Source organism: Mytilus californianus, unplaced genomic scaffold, assembly GCF_021869535.1.
Source record: "Mytilus californianus isolate M0D057914Y unplaced genomic scaffold, xbMytCali1.0.p SCAF_10, whole genome shotgun sequence".
Taxonomy (NCBI): Eukaryota; Metazoa; Mollusca; class Bivalvia; order Mytilida; family Mytilidae; genus Mytilus; species Mytilus californianus.
This window is the reverse complement of record NW_026262582.1, coordinates 12,261,270-12,277,174: the sequence shown is the minus strand read 5'-3', so window position 1 is coordinate 12,277,174 and position 15,905 is coordinate 12,261,270. Positions and strand designations below refer to the sequence as shown.

At 31.7% G+C, this 15,905-nt stretch overlaps 1 protein-coding gene across 1 annotated transcript; it reads left to right on the top strand.

Annotated features, from left to right (window-relative positions):
- Positions 1–6,150: 6,150 nt before the first annotated feature.
- LOC127718677 (guanine nucleotide exchange factor subunit RIC1-like) lies at positions 6,151–14,123 on the top strand (the record flags this gene model as incomplete). Its single annotated transcript, XM_052224731.1, has 3 exons — positions 6,151–6,222; positions 6,415–6,533; positions 14,099–14,123. Coding segments are annotated over 3 exons (216 nt in total), but the record flags the coding sequence as incomplete, so codon positions are not given.
- Between the last annotated feature and the right edge of the window lie 1,782 nt (positions 14,124–15,905).

The window sequence follows — 15,905 nt, the reverse complement described above, 5'->3', positions numbered from 1 at the left end:
GTCAAATACTTGATACCGTTTTACAAGATATTTTTCGCTGGTGTTATGACAATAAAATGGCTGTAAATGTATCTCCGACGAAAGCTATGTGTATTTGCTCTAAACAGAGGCTTTCTATTACATCAGATGATTACATTGATCTTGCCATGAATGGCCAACAAATCAAAGGAAGTACATATGAAAAGGTTCTATGTAATTTTGTTAATGCATCTCTCTCTTGGTCTTCTCATATTCATCATTTAATAAAAAAAAAAAGTCAACTCTTCCTGAGCTTTACTAAAGAGAATAAAGGAATACTTGAAACACAAAGCGAGAAAACTGTTTTATAATGCTTACGTTTTACCTCATTTAGATAATTGTTGTTCAATATGGAGAAACTGCAACAACTTGCTATTAGATAGTTTACTAAAACTGCAAAAGAGGGCAGCAATAATAAATTTAGACGAACATAATTATAGCAAACCTTTTAGCGAATTATTTCACGAATGTGCCGACTACAAAGATAATACATTATCATAAATTATTAATAATGTATCAAGCAAAACACGGTTTAGCTCCAGAATAATTGTCGAGTCATATTGTAACAGCTTCTGCAAACCCCAAAATACATTTTCATTATCTGATAATTTTATAATTCGAAAACCATAATCCAGAGTTGTATAAGTCTAGTTGCTCGTACAGAGGACCAAACGTTTGGAATGCTTCTTCTAATATAATTAAAAAAAAATATAACACAATATTAGAATTTAAACATAACTACAAATCTGTGTACTTTTAACATTACCATGATATTTGTACTAATGCCATAGAATAAGTGCATGTTTATCGAATTTAAATTGTATTGCATATTTATCAATATTATTGAATATGTATTGTTTCATTTTTAATGTAATTATTATTGTATTAATAGAGCCTTATTGAATATTGCTTTAATCCAAATGAGTTACTTTCTCTCTAAATAAAGATATTCTTATGACAATAATACAACTTACAGAAGAAGCTGGTTATGAGCTTCCTGAGCCAACAAAAAACCCAGTCACTGAACATACGCCTGTCCCTAAAAACAGGCGGAAGAAGAAGAATAACGTTACAGCTCTTCTGACTGAGGAGGAAGAAATTAAATGTTTGATTGGTTGGAGAGCAATTATATCCTATGCAACAAGACGATCAAGGCCAAAAAAGGCTAAAGCATGTATAATCGCAAATATATTGTAAAAAAAATCAGTAATCTCAAGGTAGATATAAAACAAAAGCAGCTGGTAAAACAAAACAAGAAACGATGTAAAATGATAAATGTAGAAATGATAAGATAAAGGTGATCGATTTACAATAGCTGAAGTGAGATCAAGTTTGTTTACATTACAACCTTTTGTTTTCTAGTTTTATCCATTTTCATGTATGACTAGTTTTACTTTAATATAGTTAAGTTAACAATTACATAATAAGTCCGAACTCAAAATTTCAAGTATAGAGAACTAGTTAAAAGCTTCAAATCTAAACATCCTTTCTTGCCATGGTACTGATCCAACAGGACTGTTAAAATACAATCTTTAGTACTCTCACTGTCTTTTGCCTGCCGTAGTGTCACAGTTGGGTCCCGATACTGTTAGCTTTATTCCTCCATGCTCCAGGGATAATGTTGTGCTGGTCGTCTTTTCGGTCAAGAAGTGCATTTTGCTGAGCTGGATACCGTATTTCGCAGATTATGCAGACATACACCAGATTCAATTACATCTTGTTCATTATCAGGTCCAATTTGCATAGTGGTCAGCAGAACTTGAAACATCTGGGCTTAAATGCCGAAAGCATTCCCGACTACTCGTCGACCCCTTGAAATTCTGTAAATGCGTTGATCTTTTGCAAGGCCTCTCTGTGAATAAGGTTTCATGAGCAACGTGCACCGACCAAAAGTATCATCACCAAGATGAAAGTAAGGCATATCGCTGTCATCAAATGGGAGAACCTCTGGTTCTGGAAATGTTATACTGCCATCTTGAGGATATTTATTCAATTTAGACTCATTAAATATCTGACAGTCCGGCATGGAGCCCAGACCATCGATTTCTACCTACAAAAACGTAAACTGTGCGTCTACAAGTGCAATCAAGACGACAGAGAAGAAGCCTTTATAATTGTAATAAAGACTGTCAAAGCTTGGGCACCTAATGACAACATGTTTGCTGTCAAGAGCGCCACAGTCATGTGGGACATTCTACTTGTTCTTGAATTCCTCAGCTAATGGTCTCAATTCCACAGGAGTTGTGCATGGATCACAGGATGACCTCGTTCTTGAACACCTCTCTGACGGCACAGTAGACCTTAGCAACGAGAATGCTGATGGTGTTGTGAGGTACTATCAACTGATACTAAAGAGTTGGATATTTATCATCAGTTGCTAGGAATCGCAGCGTAATAGCAAATTTAAGGCAGGGTTCCAAGCCTGTCCTACATTAAGTGTTTGCCTTTTTGATTCTTCGGCCAACTATTTGCAACAACTCATCAAACAAAGCTGGTTCAATTCTCACATAGCTGAAGAAGCTCGTCTACAATCCTTTTTTTTTATTCATTAGCTGATCCCAGTCTCTATAATGCAACCTCCTTTCAGGAGAAAGCCATGGCTTGACCCAGACAGCCCTACGACTCCTCATTCTCTTGTTCCTACTCCTCCTCATCCGCAAGGTCATTGCAATCTTAACTTGAAGGATGCCTTGTTGACCTTATTTTAGAACAAGGTGAACAAGGCATCCTTCAAGACATAGCTGAAGAAGCTCGTCTACAATCCTTAGTTTATTCATTAGCTGATCCCAGTCTCCAAAATGCAACCTTCTTTCAGGAGAAAGCCATGGCCTGACCCAGACAGCCCTACGTCTCCTTATTCTCTAGTACCTACTCCTCCTCTCAGAAAGGTCATTGCGATCTGAACTTGAAGGATGCCTTGTTGACCTTGCAATATAACAAGGTGAAGTACAACTCGATTGTATATTTTACACTTCATTCCTCCTCAAAAGGAATATGTAAATGAGAGCAGAGGCTCACAAAATTCCCATATATAAAGTAAACGTCCATCGATCATGACAAAGTCGTAGAAATAACGCAGCGCAGACGTGATACTCGTGGAAGAAGCGTAATTCCAGCGTGATGCGATCTTCTGGCACGTAGCACCATCCGGACACAGTCGTATGGTATCGAAAAAATATCGGGCTCGCATCGTGGTTTGTCGTGATATGATCGTAATGGGAACTTATAGTTGACGTAAAGAGCGTGGCACACGCGCAGGAAGACGGCGTTGTAACACAAAAAGGAAAAACATCAAGAAAAGCTTTTTTGTACGTAGTAGAAGAGTATCAGTGTCGTGTTAGGCTTCACAGTGAAAACAGTTTCCCAAATTTTTCACGATCCCGCTACGACTGTTTAGGTCGTGGAGATGGTAAAGAGCGTAGTAGAGTTTTCATACAGTGTGAAGGGGCCTTTAATTATAAAAAAAAATCAAATTGATATTGATTTACTCCATAAAAGATGCGGCTAATTTTAATCATATTTGCAAATTTGTAAAATTAGCATTCATTAAAAAAAAACTTTATGTTTAAATCGATATTTCTATATTGTAAACGATAACGTTCTTGGAATATGATACAATAATGCTATACTGACATATTATAAGTCTTATGGGACGAGTGTAAATATTAAATTGCTATGTATATATTTGTATAAATGTATGTAATGATACACATGTCACTATAATAAATAACTACTTTTTTTCTTACTAACATATCAGGAATTATATTTGACAAAATAGTGTAGCTAGTAAAAACTATTTATATCCTAGATCTTTGAGATAAATTAGAATAAGATTTCGTGCTTTTACCTTTTCGGAAAACTTTCTGTACATCGATGTAAAAATGCCAGAAAAAATTATTGACAGAACAAAGTGTTATTTTATTCATTGACATCTGATAAGGTTTAGGTAATATGACGTCCATGTTATACAAAAAAGTTTGACAGCAGTTAAATGTACGAAAATCATCTAATATATGATGTGTGCATGTATTCTACTCAATATAATACATAAAACGCTATCGACAAAAAATTATTTTTTTTTTATCTATTCCACCGTTATTTTAAAGTTACGTGTTTTCCCTCTACTTAAGGTCTATTTACGAAAAGTATCACGTAATAGATTATATTAGAACGTTATTGACTGATCGACATTTAACAAAGGGAAAGATTGAAATCTTAAAGAACTAGTTTAAACCCTTAATATTTTGATGTGCCTGTCCAAAGTCAGGAACATCGTCAATTCTTGTCGTTTGTCATATGTACTTATGACGGTATGGGTTTGATCATTTTTGAAGGCCGTACGGTAACCTATAGTTGTTAATTCATATGTCTTTTTGTCTATTATGGAGAGTTGCCTCATTGGCAACCATACCACATCTTCTTATTTTATATTAATTGTCGCTATTTGAAGAGTTGGTGCTCATGGCATAGCGTCGATTGTGTGTCTAAAAGTTATATTTTCAATAGACTCAATACGATTTTGAGCTTGGCATATTGAATAGAATAGTCATTAGAAATAACATAAAGGCAAAGGATATAAAGAATATAGCAAATCAAATGTGTCCACCGAAAACCATCCATTCATTCATCCATATATCCATTCCTCCATATATTCATTCATCCATATATCCATCCATCCATATATCCATTCCTCCATATATCAATTCCTCCATATATTCATTCATTCATATATCCATCCATCCATAAATCCATTCCTCCATATATCTATTCATCTATATATACATTCATTCATATATCCATTCATCCATATATCCATTCATCCATATATCCATTCATCCATATATCCATTCATCCATATATGCATTCATCCATATATCCATTCATCCATATATTTATTCATCCATATGTCGATCCACTCATCCATATATCCATTCATTTTACGTCACAGTACTCAAATTGCACCGAGTACCCAAATTGCACCGATTTAGCAAAAATAGCAGCGTAAATCTTACAAGTTTTCTAAGGGACTAAGCAATTTGTATTTTTATTATTTGACATTATGCACGTATTTAAAATAGGTCAATATATCTAAATATTTGCAAAACGTTCACAGTATATTTCAACAGATGATGTATTCACTGCAAAAAGTGAAATCTACGAAAACGTCGCAATGTGACGTCCACAAAAAGTCATCTTTTAAAAATGAGCAAAAAATTATGTTACGAGCATCTATTTCTTAAAACATAAATAGTAAGCATTGACTAATGTCAAATATATGAAGAAATAAAACTAAACATTAGTTATTCGATTTTAAAGGATGTGAATTTAAGCATGGTAGCAATTTGGGTTATCCTCATTACAGAGTCATGGATAGTTTGGAGGTCGGTTCAAATCCATTTTTCTATGATTCAGTATGGATTCAAATTTAAATTGGTGGAACTATATAGTAAAAAAGGAGACATCTACAAAATAAACACAGAATGGAAACTTTTGTCTGGGTCATAAATAAACGTAGGTAAAACAATCGTCAAAAAAGGTGCAGTTTGGTATACTCACACGTTATATATGCATTCATCCATATATCAATTCATCCATATATTCATTCATTCATATATCCATTCATTTATATATTCATTCATCCATATATCCATTCATCCATATATCCACTCATTTATATATGCATTCATCCATATATCAATTCATTTATATATTCATTCATCCATAAATCCATTCATCCATATATCCATTCATTTATATATGCATTCATCCATATATCCATTCATTTATATATTTATTCATCCATATATCAATTCATCAATATATTCATTCATCCATATATCCATTCATCCTTATAACCATTCATCCATATATCCATTCATCCATATATTCATTCATCCATATATCAATTCATCCATATATCAATTCATTCATATATCCATTCATCCATATATCCATTCATCCATATATCCATTCATTTATATATGCATTCATCCATATATCAATTCATCAATATATTTATTCATCCATATATCAATTCATCCATATATCCATTTATTTATATATCCATTCATCCATATATCCATTCATCCATATATCCATTCATCCATATATCCATTCATTTATATATGCATTCATCCATATATCAATTCATCAATATATTCATTCATCCATATATCAATTCATCCATATATCCATTCATCCATATATTCATTCATCCATATATCAATTCATCCATATATACATTAATTCATATATCCATTCATCCATACATCCATTCATCCATATATCCATTCATCCATATATCTATTCATTTATATATGCATTTATCCATATATCAATTCATCAATATATTCATTCATCCACATATCAATTCATCCATATATCCATTCATTCATATATCCATTCATCCATATGTCCATTCATTCATATATCCATTCATCCATATATCCGTTCATCTATATATCCATTCATCCATATATCAATTCATCAATATATTCATTCATCCATATATCAATGTATCCATATATCCATTCATTCATATATCCATTCATCCATATATCCATTCATTCATATATCCATTCAACCATATATCCATTCATCCGTATATCCATTCATCCATATATCCATTCATCCTATATCCAATCATCCATATATTCATTCATCCATATATCCATTCATCCGTATATTCATCCATCCATATATCAATTCATTCATATATCCACTCATCCATATATGCATTCATTCATATATCCATTCAACCATATATCCATTCATCCATATATCCATTCATCCATATATCCATTCATCCATATATCCATTCATCCATTTATCCATTCATCCATATATTCATTCATCCATATATTCATTCATCCATATATTCATTCATCCATATATCAGTTCATTCATAGATCCATTCATCCATATATCTATTCATTCATATATCCATTCAACCATATATCCATTCATCCATATATCCATTCATCCATATATTCATTCATCCATATATCCATTCATCCATATATTCATTCATCCATTTATCCATTCATTCATATATCCATTCATCCATATATCCATTCATCCATATATCCATTCATTCATATATCCAAAATCCATATATCCATTAATCCATCCATCAATGAATACAGTATCACTCACAGAATATAAGGGACAAACGAGTAGGGCCACGAATGCCTAAATTTGTCCAAAAATCGGACTTGTAATATCATATTTAAAAAAACCAATATTGACGATCAAATTTATGCATATTTGGATAAATCAGACGCTTGTAATGTCTACTGTTTGTTTCCGACAAGTTTAACAACTTCTAAGGTAGGATGTTTTAGCAGCTTTGACACAATTTTAAAGTTTTATTACAATTTAATGGTATAATTCCTTCTGAAAAAGCATTAGCTACAACCGTCGACAAAATAAATTAGCTATGCAAAGATATACACATTAACAAAAAATAAGAAATACTTAGACAAAAGAAATGATAAATACTAAGGTATTTAAAACAAAAGTAATGGAAAAAAATATACATTCTTGCCTTGCCTTTTTAAGATGTTACTATACATAAACTCATCATAGACGCCAGACACGTGTTTCGTCTATAAAATGGAAGCATTCGATGGATGGATACAATTCGATGTATTTGATACCGATTGTATTAATTTCCTTTTATCGACTTGTGTTTTATCCCTCCTTCGAATGCTCCCATCATTTTTATAAAAAATGTATATTATCTGTTGAAATTACGATTAAAATAAATGTTGATTTGGTTTCATTTTGATATGTTAGGTATTCATCAATTACATAAAACGCCCATTTGGTGCAATAATTTTGTAACATTCAGTTTATTATATACATGATATACGATTACGTAATCCAAGTTACTAGTTTACTGTGGATTCGTTATTATTAATCGTTGGATCAACTTGATCCTCGAATCTAAATATTCAATTTTTTATAGGCTTGTTTTCACCTTCATTTATAAGTTTCGAAAGAATTTTGTGAAATTTGAACTTTAATAAACTACTGTTGCCTCTAAACTAGCCTAATCGGGGTTTGAGGAGGGGTGGAGTGGTGAAACATTACAGGTATCTTCTAAAGGCATTTTTCAAGTACGAATAAACTGAAAAATCTGGAACAGTCAAACCGAAGTGCTCATCAATTTAAAAAAAAATTTATAAAACAATATTCTCAGTCAAATATCCAATCACCAGCCAAGTAGTCAGCACTTCTGTGTAGAGATGAATTAGCATTGATACGATCATAATTATACACTAACTTTAAACAAAACGTGGACTTTTTCGAATTACTACCCCATTGCAGGAATAGATTACCTTTAAGTTAGCTGTTTTTGGATAAACCTTTATGATTATTCAACTTCATATTTTATTTGGTCTTTTAAATTTTTTTGATTCATCACTGCTGAGTCTTTTTAGACGTTAAGCGTGTCTGGCGTACAAAATTTTATTCCTGGTATCAGTGTTGAGTTTATGTTTTGTACCAATCAAACTAGATAAACACCACCACATTTAAAATGGTCCAAAGTTGGTGGGTTTTCCCATCAACTTAGGAATGTAACGTGTTGCTAGCGGATTTAGGGTAGTCTATAATTTTTTCCAGAACTTATGTAGACTTTAAGTTGTAGAATTTGAGCTATGTTATAGACACTTTTAATTTATTTTGAAGACTTAATGTATTTTCTGGTTTCATCTGGTTTAATTTAGTTATTGACCTTTTTGCTAATTTGCGAGATGTACAGAACAATCATAGTACGACGAAGTGTCTAATCTAATATAATTGTAGATTGAATTTCACTTCTTTTTTTTCATGCTTATTAATCAGGACAGATATTATTAAGATAATTTATCCGTATATTGAACATGTGTTAATTGAAATCTGACGAGAGTGTGACAAAAATCACCTCATTCCATCTGCGTTAACGCCTCTACATTTTTTAGAGGATCATGTAAACAATAGTATATAATACCTGTCCAAGTAAATGCATTATATGTTATTGCCATCATAACTAAAGTTGACAGGCAATGAAGAAATTATTTGCTGATATATTCTACTCAATAATAATTTCTTTAACATTTGTGCAGTGCCAAAGCAGACTTTTTGATTCTTTATTAAATATGAAAGATACCAGAAGTTTATTTAATATATGAAATAATCTTCCAGTTACTTTTAGAAACGTTTAGATAGTTATTTTTCCGAAGCATGGGTTGTTTGCATGGATATCATAGGTTTTGGTAGTAGGTCATTCTATAACGTTACTAAGTTTGGGTGGTGTTCACGGAAATTAATTGCTAATTGCATGCTAAAATTAGTATATTGCATGGATGTCATGATTTGTCTTTCAAAATCATAATTTTAATTAGGAAAACCTGTAAAAGCTATAAACGTAAACAAAAAAAGTTAATAATAGGAAAAACTGTTCCTTTTTAATGACATTTTGTTGTAAGATTTGTAAACTTTATAAGTAATTCGCTTAATAAGTTTGAAGTAAATCACCGTTCATGATAGTCATCAGCCGTGTGGCTGAAAACCATATAACAATGGATGGCGCACGAATAAAACTTAATGTAAAATTATGAGGGACGTGTCAATATTACGGAAAAAAGTATGTATTTTTGCCTTACGTACATCGATTTGCATGACTGCTTAATGTAATAACTCAATATATATATAAATATATATTATTGTTAGAAAGTGACTGTAATAAATGGCAATTTTTAATGTAGTTTATAAATAGGTAAAAGGTTACAAAGATTTGAGTAATAGTTTCATTATGATATCAAAATAAGCGGCTGTATGTGTTTATGTCAATCAATATGGCAAAATGCTCTTCAAATAAATATTACGAATTTTCAAAAGAATTAGTTAAAATGAGAAAGTCAAAATAATTGGCGAGTTTTTAGTTAAAAAATGTCAGCATGGAAGCAGATGTTATGTTTTTTTTTCATTGTTCACAAATTTTATGATTTCTCAAAATAATCGAAGTAAGTTCCAACAGACTATTGTATCGGATCATATGATCTTCACACAATATACAATAATAGGCTGGCAGATTTAAGAAACACACGAATACTGACTGATCTATTACAATAATGATTATTATCTTTAATTGTAGATGATACCCGTTATCCTTCCGTCGACAAGAGAAATACTGGTTTTAGATGTCCTGCAGGATTATCTCCCATAGAATGTTATAACCAGTTAATGACAGTATGGATCAGACGTCTGATTGTAAAAACGTGACCTGAACTATAATTTGCTACAAACTTTAATTTATGCAGTACATTGTTGTATTTCTATAAATGCCATTTAATAAAATCATTTAAATTAAGTTATTGTTGTTGTCAGTTAATAAATATGATAAACTTGTGAATTTTCATTTTATAAATATAATGAATATGTAGAATATGAATTTTTGACATATCTTAATATTTATTGATTAATTTTATGTTCCAAAAATTTCGAAAGATGTGTACACACCAATAAAAATATCCATTTATAAAATTGTGCAGACTAAATTATTGTATTGTTTTATCAGATCAGAACAAGTGAAAAGACATAACAAAAGAAATTTGGAATCACTATTGACATAGTTTGCATATTTTGAATCATCGATATTGTCTGAAACTATTATTCACGACTAAAGTCGAGAGAGTCAAGATGATATCAGGACTAATACAAAGCTTACAGTATAAATATTTGTTAAAAAATTATTTTTGTACATTATAAATTGAATTTAATATGTGTCGAGTTTGATTTTCTATTTTACGTTTTGAAAAAACCTTTTTAAATTGATATTGATTGATCATTTGAAAGGCAGCGGCTGAAAACCTCTGACAGTTCTCATTAATTGAATATGACAAAATAGTATAGAAAATAAAATACAACACGTTATTAATTTGATGCGTCCGAAGCTAATGACACCGTTGTCATCGATTTATTGGACGACCTTCTGGACATCGATTAAATATAAGAAATATAGTTATACAAACTAACAGGTAGTTGTCGTCTGTTTATGTAGTTCATACGTGTTCCTCGTTTCTCGTTTTTATATAGATTAGACCGTTGGTTTTTCCGTTTGAATGGTTTTACACTAGTATTTTTTTGTGGCCCGATATAGCTTGCTGTTCGGTGTGAGCCAATGTTCCGTGTTGAAGGCCGTACCTTGACCTATAATGGTTAACTTTTATAAATTGTAACTTGGATGGAGAGTTGTCTCATTGGCACTCATACCACATCTTCCTATATCTATATACAGACCAAAGTGTATTCTTATTAATCTACGTCTTACAAGGTTGTGGTGTTAAATCTGGATAACGGAACAAATTTCAATTCTAATTACGTGGTTGTATGACGCCTACGTTTCATAAGGAAAAGTTTGCCACAAGTAATATCTAGAACATCACCTAAAACATAGAGTGGATATGTTTTCTACACAATAGAATAAACAAAAGTTACAGTTAAAAATAAGGAGTCTTGCGCTACCACCTGAAATGTGAAGTATCTGTAATTTAACAGCGACAAATACAATTCAAAACATTACATAATTAGTACACTACATACTTATTATTAGAAACAGAAAATGTTTTGAACCAGTAATAGGAGAATACCGTAATACATTCACCCATGTCAAAGTAAGAAATCCAAATAATTAATAAAAATACAACAAATTAAAGGAGTCCAATGAATAATCCAATTATCCATTTGTTATTCACCCATCCATTCCTAGATATATGGATATATGGTTCATACAGCTTACTTTGTCGATTCACACGGACTCTCAAGTTTTGGGTTTCATGCGATTCCCACAGTATTGTTTATGTTTTCACCTTGATTCGTTCCTTCTTAAAAGAAATTTACGAGATTTGAATATCTATAAGTTACTGTTGTCTTAATTCATCCACAATTATGATTAAGTTCGTCCGTCCACCTATCCATTTGCAGCTTCCTCTGTCTATTCATTCATTAAATATTTACACAGTGTAGGATTAATACGATACTTTTGCAGAAAAAAACGAGGCGAGGTTGCCATTAGTCTGACAACTAACAATTATTATTTTCAAAACTCTACTAGTTGATCTTCTGATTACACAGTAGGTGCAACATGTAGATCAAGATCCGTCTACAATTTAATATAACCTGATATTTTCCCTGGTTTTTGATGGGGTTCGTTTTGCTAAGTATTTTTTCTTTCCGTCGTTTTTCGTTTTTTTCCATAGCATTGTTCATAGTATATACAATAAATTAAAGCGATAGTAGTTTATCGGTATCAGAATTTCGCCAATCGACTAAAAATAGACAAATCAAGGTAAAATAAACAAAAACTGGAATAATCGCAAGTTTACACTAATGGGTGAGACAAGGTGTGTCGACCGGAAAAGCGTCTACTGCTATACATGTTTTACGCCTTACAAATCACTCAGTTAAAGAAATGCTTAATATACAAAAGTAAAATTTAAGCTCATAAGTCGGAAACAAACTGAAAATTAAACGCCAAGGCAAAAAGGAAAAACGACCAACAGACAAAAAACAGTCTACCAAAAACAACGCAGAAAACTAAAGACCACTAATATTACACAGTATTTACCAATGGCCAAGTCCATTATACACGATCCGATCATTTCACATTCAGATTAGAAATTTTAATGAAGTGAAGCACTATGATAATGTCTAAAGGAAATACCCCACCTGTATCTTTATTTTAATGAATTAACATAGCTTTATTTTTTACTTAAGGGTTAGTCAATGGAAAGGTAAACACTATGAAATAAAGGACAAGGGGCTTTGTTTTAAAGTTTCTACAGTTAAAGCCAAACTTCCAAACCAAATCATTGGATCTATGAAATCATTAAGTAAAGATTTTAATCAATTTGTGGTCACGAAATCCCTGTTAATTTACCAATTCAATTAAGTATCGATTACGGTCATAAACTATTATATATAATGCCCATCAGTTGCAGGAAACGTAGTACCGTTAATGTCGATTATTGATATGTATCAAATTGATGGTAAAGTTTTAACAGAGAGCATGATTTGTTCTCATTCATACCTTCAGCTCAGTAGTCAGTTTTCGGTTTTGACATCAATTATAATGTGAAACAAATATAGGGGAAATTTGCCATACCTTTTTTGACTCCATGATCACAAACAACCCATTGAATATTCTAGTTCACGCAATGAGTTTCGTCCCTTAAAATATTGACTCACTCTAATTGACCGAAATAGAAGATATCATTTAAAAAGAGCATTAATGCAGAAAGTCTTCGGGGATTGGCGGGATTGTTTTAGAGTCTATAACTTTTTGAGTGAGCGAATCCTAAGAACTATGAATCAATTTGGAGTGGCCTTTTCTAATGTTATTTCAACACACAGTATTTAATACCAATATTGTCTCTTCCAATTATTATGAGCAAGATTATGGTTATTTTCTAGCCTAAACCTGTTTAAACATATATCAGTTCACATGGTACAGTGACATGGCACAATTGTTAACCTTTAAAATGAATGCTGTATATGTCACCACGTGTTCACACGTGTTCACACCTGTTCACACCTGATCAAAATGACAGCGTTTGTAATAAAAACCGCGAGCTCAGGTGAAATGCAAATACTTAATTGCCAGTCTTTTAACTAGATCATGTTTCCTGATATAAGATATTTGACTTGTTTATGTGTCTACACCATTCGCTTTTTCTGGTTTCACCGACTCTACCAATCTACGAAGTTCATGACAAATAATGATTGAAACAATTGTTTTATAAATTTGTACCCTGCGTTTAAAAGTTCATTATCCGAATGAAGATAAAGATTGAAATACTATTTAATATTTGTTTTTGGCACATATTTAGTATAAAATGATATATCGCGTATCTCATAATATGGTTTTAAAATGAAGGTGTTAAACGTTACATTGAACAAGATCATTGCCTAAGAAGGCATCATTTTTCAGCCAACAGGATACGTACCTCGAATTGCTGATGAAATAAAGAAATTAATATTCAAATCACATATTTGTTTTTGTTACTTTATGTTTTCTCTTTTAATATATTTTCAGGTTTGAGTTGAATTGTCCAATGTAATTGTGTATCAATGATAAAATTGAGAAAGAAACAAAACACTAAGAAGTGTAAAAGTAGTTTAAATCTTCGGAATGTTTGTTTGCACCTCTCTGATCAGGTTAAATTCTTTTTGGTCATAGAATATTGTTTTCTCAAATAAATTTTTTAAAACTGATCCGCATATCATGCATATGTGGATGCATGCATTTTCATTAATCGGGATTGATGGCATCGTTATTGTTTTATTTAAATATTGATCACAATTCACACGCGGTGAGGGGCGGGTGGAGGGGGGGGGTGATAATGAGTAAATGCCGAAATTTATGCTATAATTTTACTTAATTGTTCATGTTTTTTTCTCTCTAAAAGTGACAGCCTTCATTGTTATACTGCTTGCATTTATAACTTTTAACTAATCATTTACTGAGGAACAATTAATTCAATACAATTTAAAAACATATTTACAACTCCTCGTCGAATCAAATTGTTTGAATATTTATTGTAAGTTAGTTGTACACACTTTCCCGTGAACCAATAAAATATTCATGAATGACCACAGGGGTAGGATTTAACTATCAATTCAATTACAACAAAAACAGTAAATAGACATCAATGGCACTAGATTAACTTTAATTACTTAGAAGAAGCACACACGAAATGTAAAATGAAGTACTGAGGACTAATTCTGTTCGATACATCAAGTCTTACTTGTTTCCAGACTGCAACATGAACAGTCGGCCCTTGGTTTGCTGCATCTGTGTTGTCATATCTATATTGAATGACATATTAATCCTCAACAAATTTAATTTTCGGAAAACATCGGACCTTATAGTGAGATTTGACTACTGTTCAAGTCTTATTTATAGCCTATTTACTTTAAATTCGAACAAAAAAACAAAGCGAAGGCAAATTAGAATTTAATAACATGAGTTTGTATTTTTCGCTATAGATGTATCTGTCAAACAACGATGCAAACAGTCTTTAATAATTAGAAATAACAATGGAAAGATCATAATCTTGTTACATTTTATACAATTCAGGGCTTACTTTATATTTATTACAACTCATTCTCGTGATATTTTGTTCATACTTGGATGTTCTTCCGTAATTCGTGTCTCTAAACTACCAATGAACATTAGACTTGTCCAACAAGAAAAACAAGTTTTGCTGATTTGTATCTGAAAATGCAGTGTTTTATAGATTTCACTGTAGCGAAATCAATATATCAGGGTTTCAGTATTTCTTCCGTCCATTTCATGTTTTCTTATCCAGATAACTTTTAAAAATAACATTAAATAGAAGACAGTAGCGACTTTGTGTTATATGTGTATAATAAATGTATAGAATATATATGAATAGTGTTCCCTTGTGTTTTCTATTTACTTTGATATCTTGAATTTAAGCCTGTTCTTTTTTTCCGTTTAACAAACACTGTCGTTACATCCATGTTAATATCGTTAATGTGTATTTGAATAATGTTCACATAGCAGCAAATATTTACCAAAATTATGCCAACAAATAGGATTCCTCTGAAATTAAATGCCAATCTTTTTTTTCTTATGTCATGTATGTATATAATATGCGAAAGTAATTTTTGCTTAAAATATCCTCATTTATCTACCGAATCTGTTTATAAGACTGAAACATTTAGAGTGTCTGTAGCATAATCTAGTAAGTCCGAAAGGAATGTAATACCACTGTCCATTATAATGACATACAAATGCTATTCTAAATCCCCATGTTTTCTTTACCATTATATGAGGAATGGTTTCATTTTCTGCACTGAGTCCATGTAACAAAATG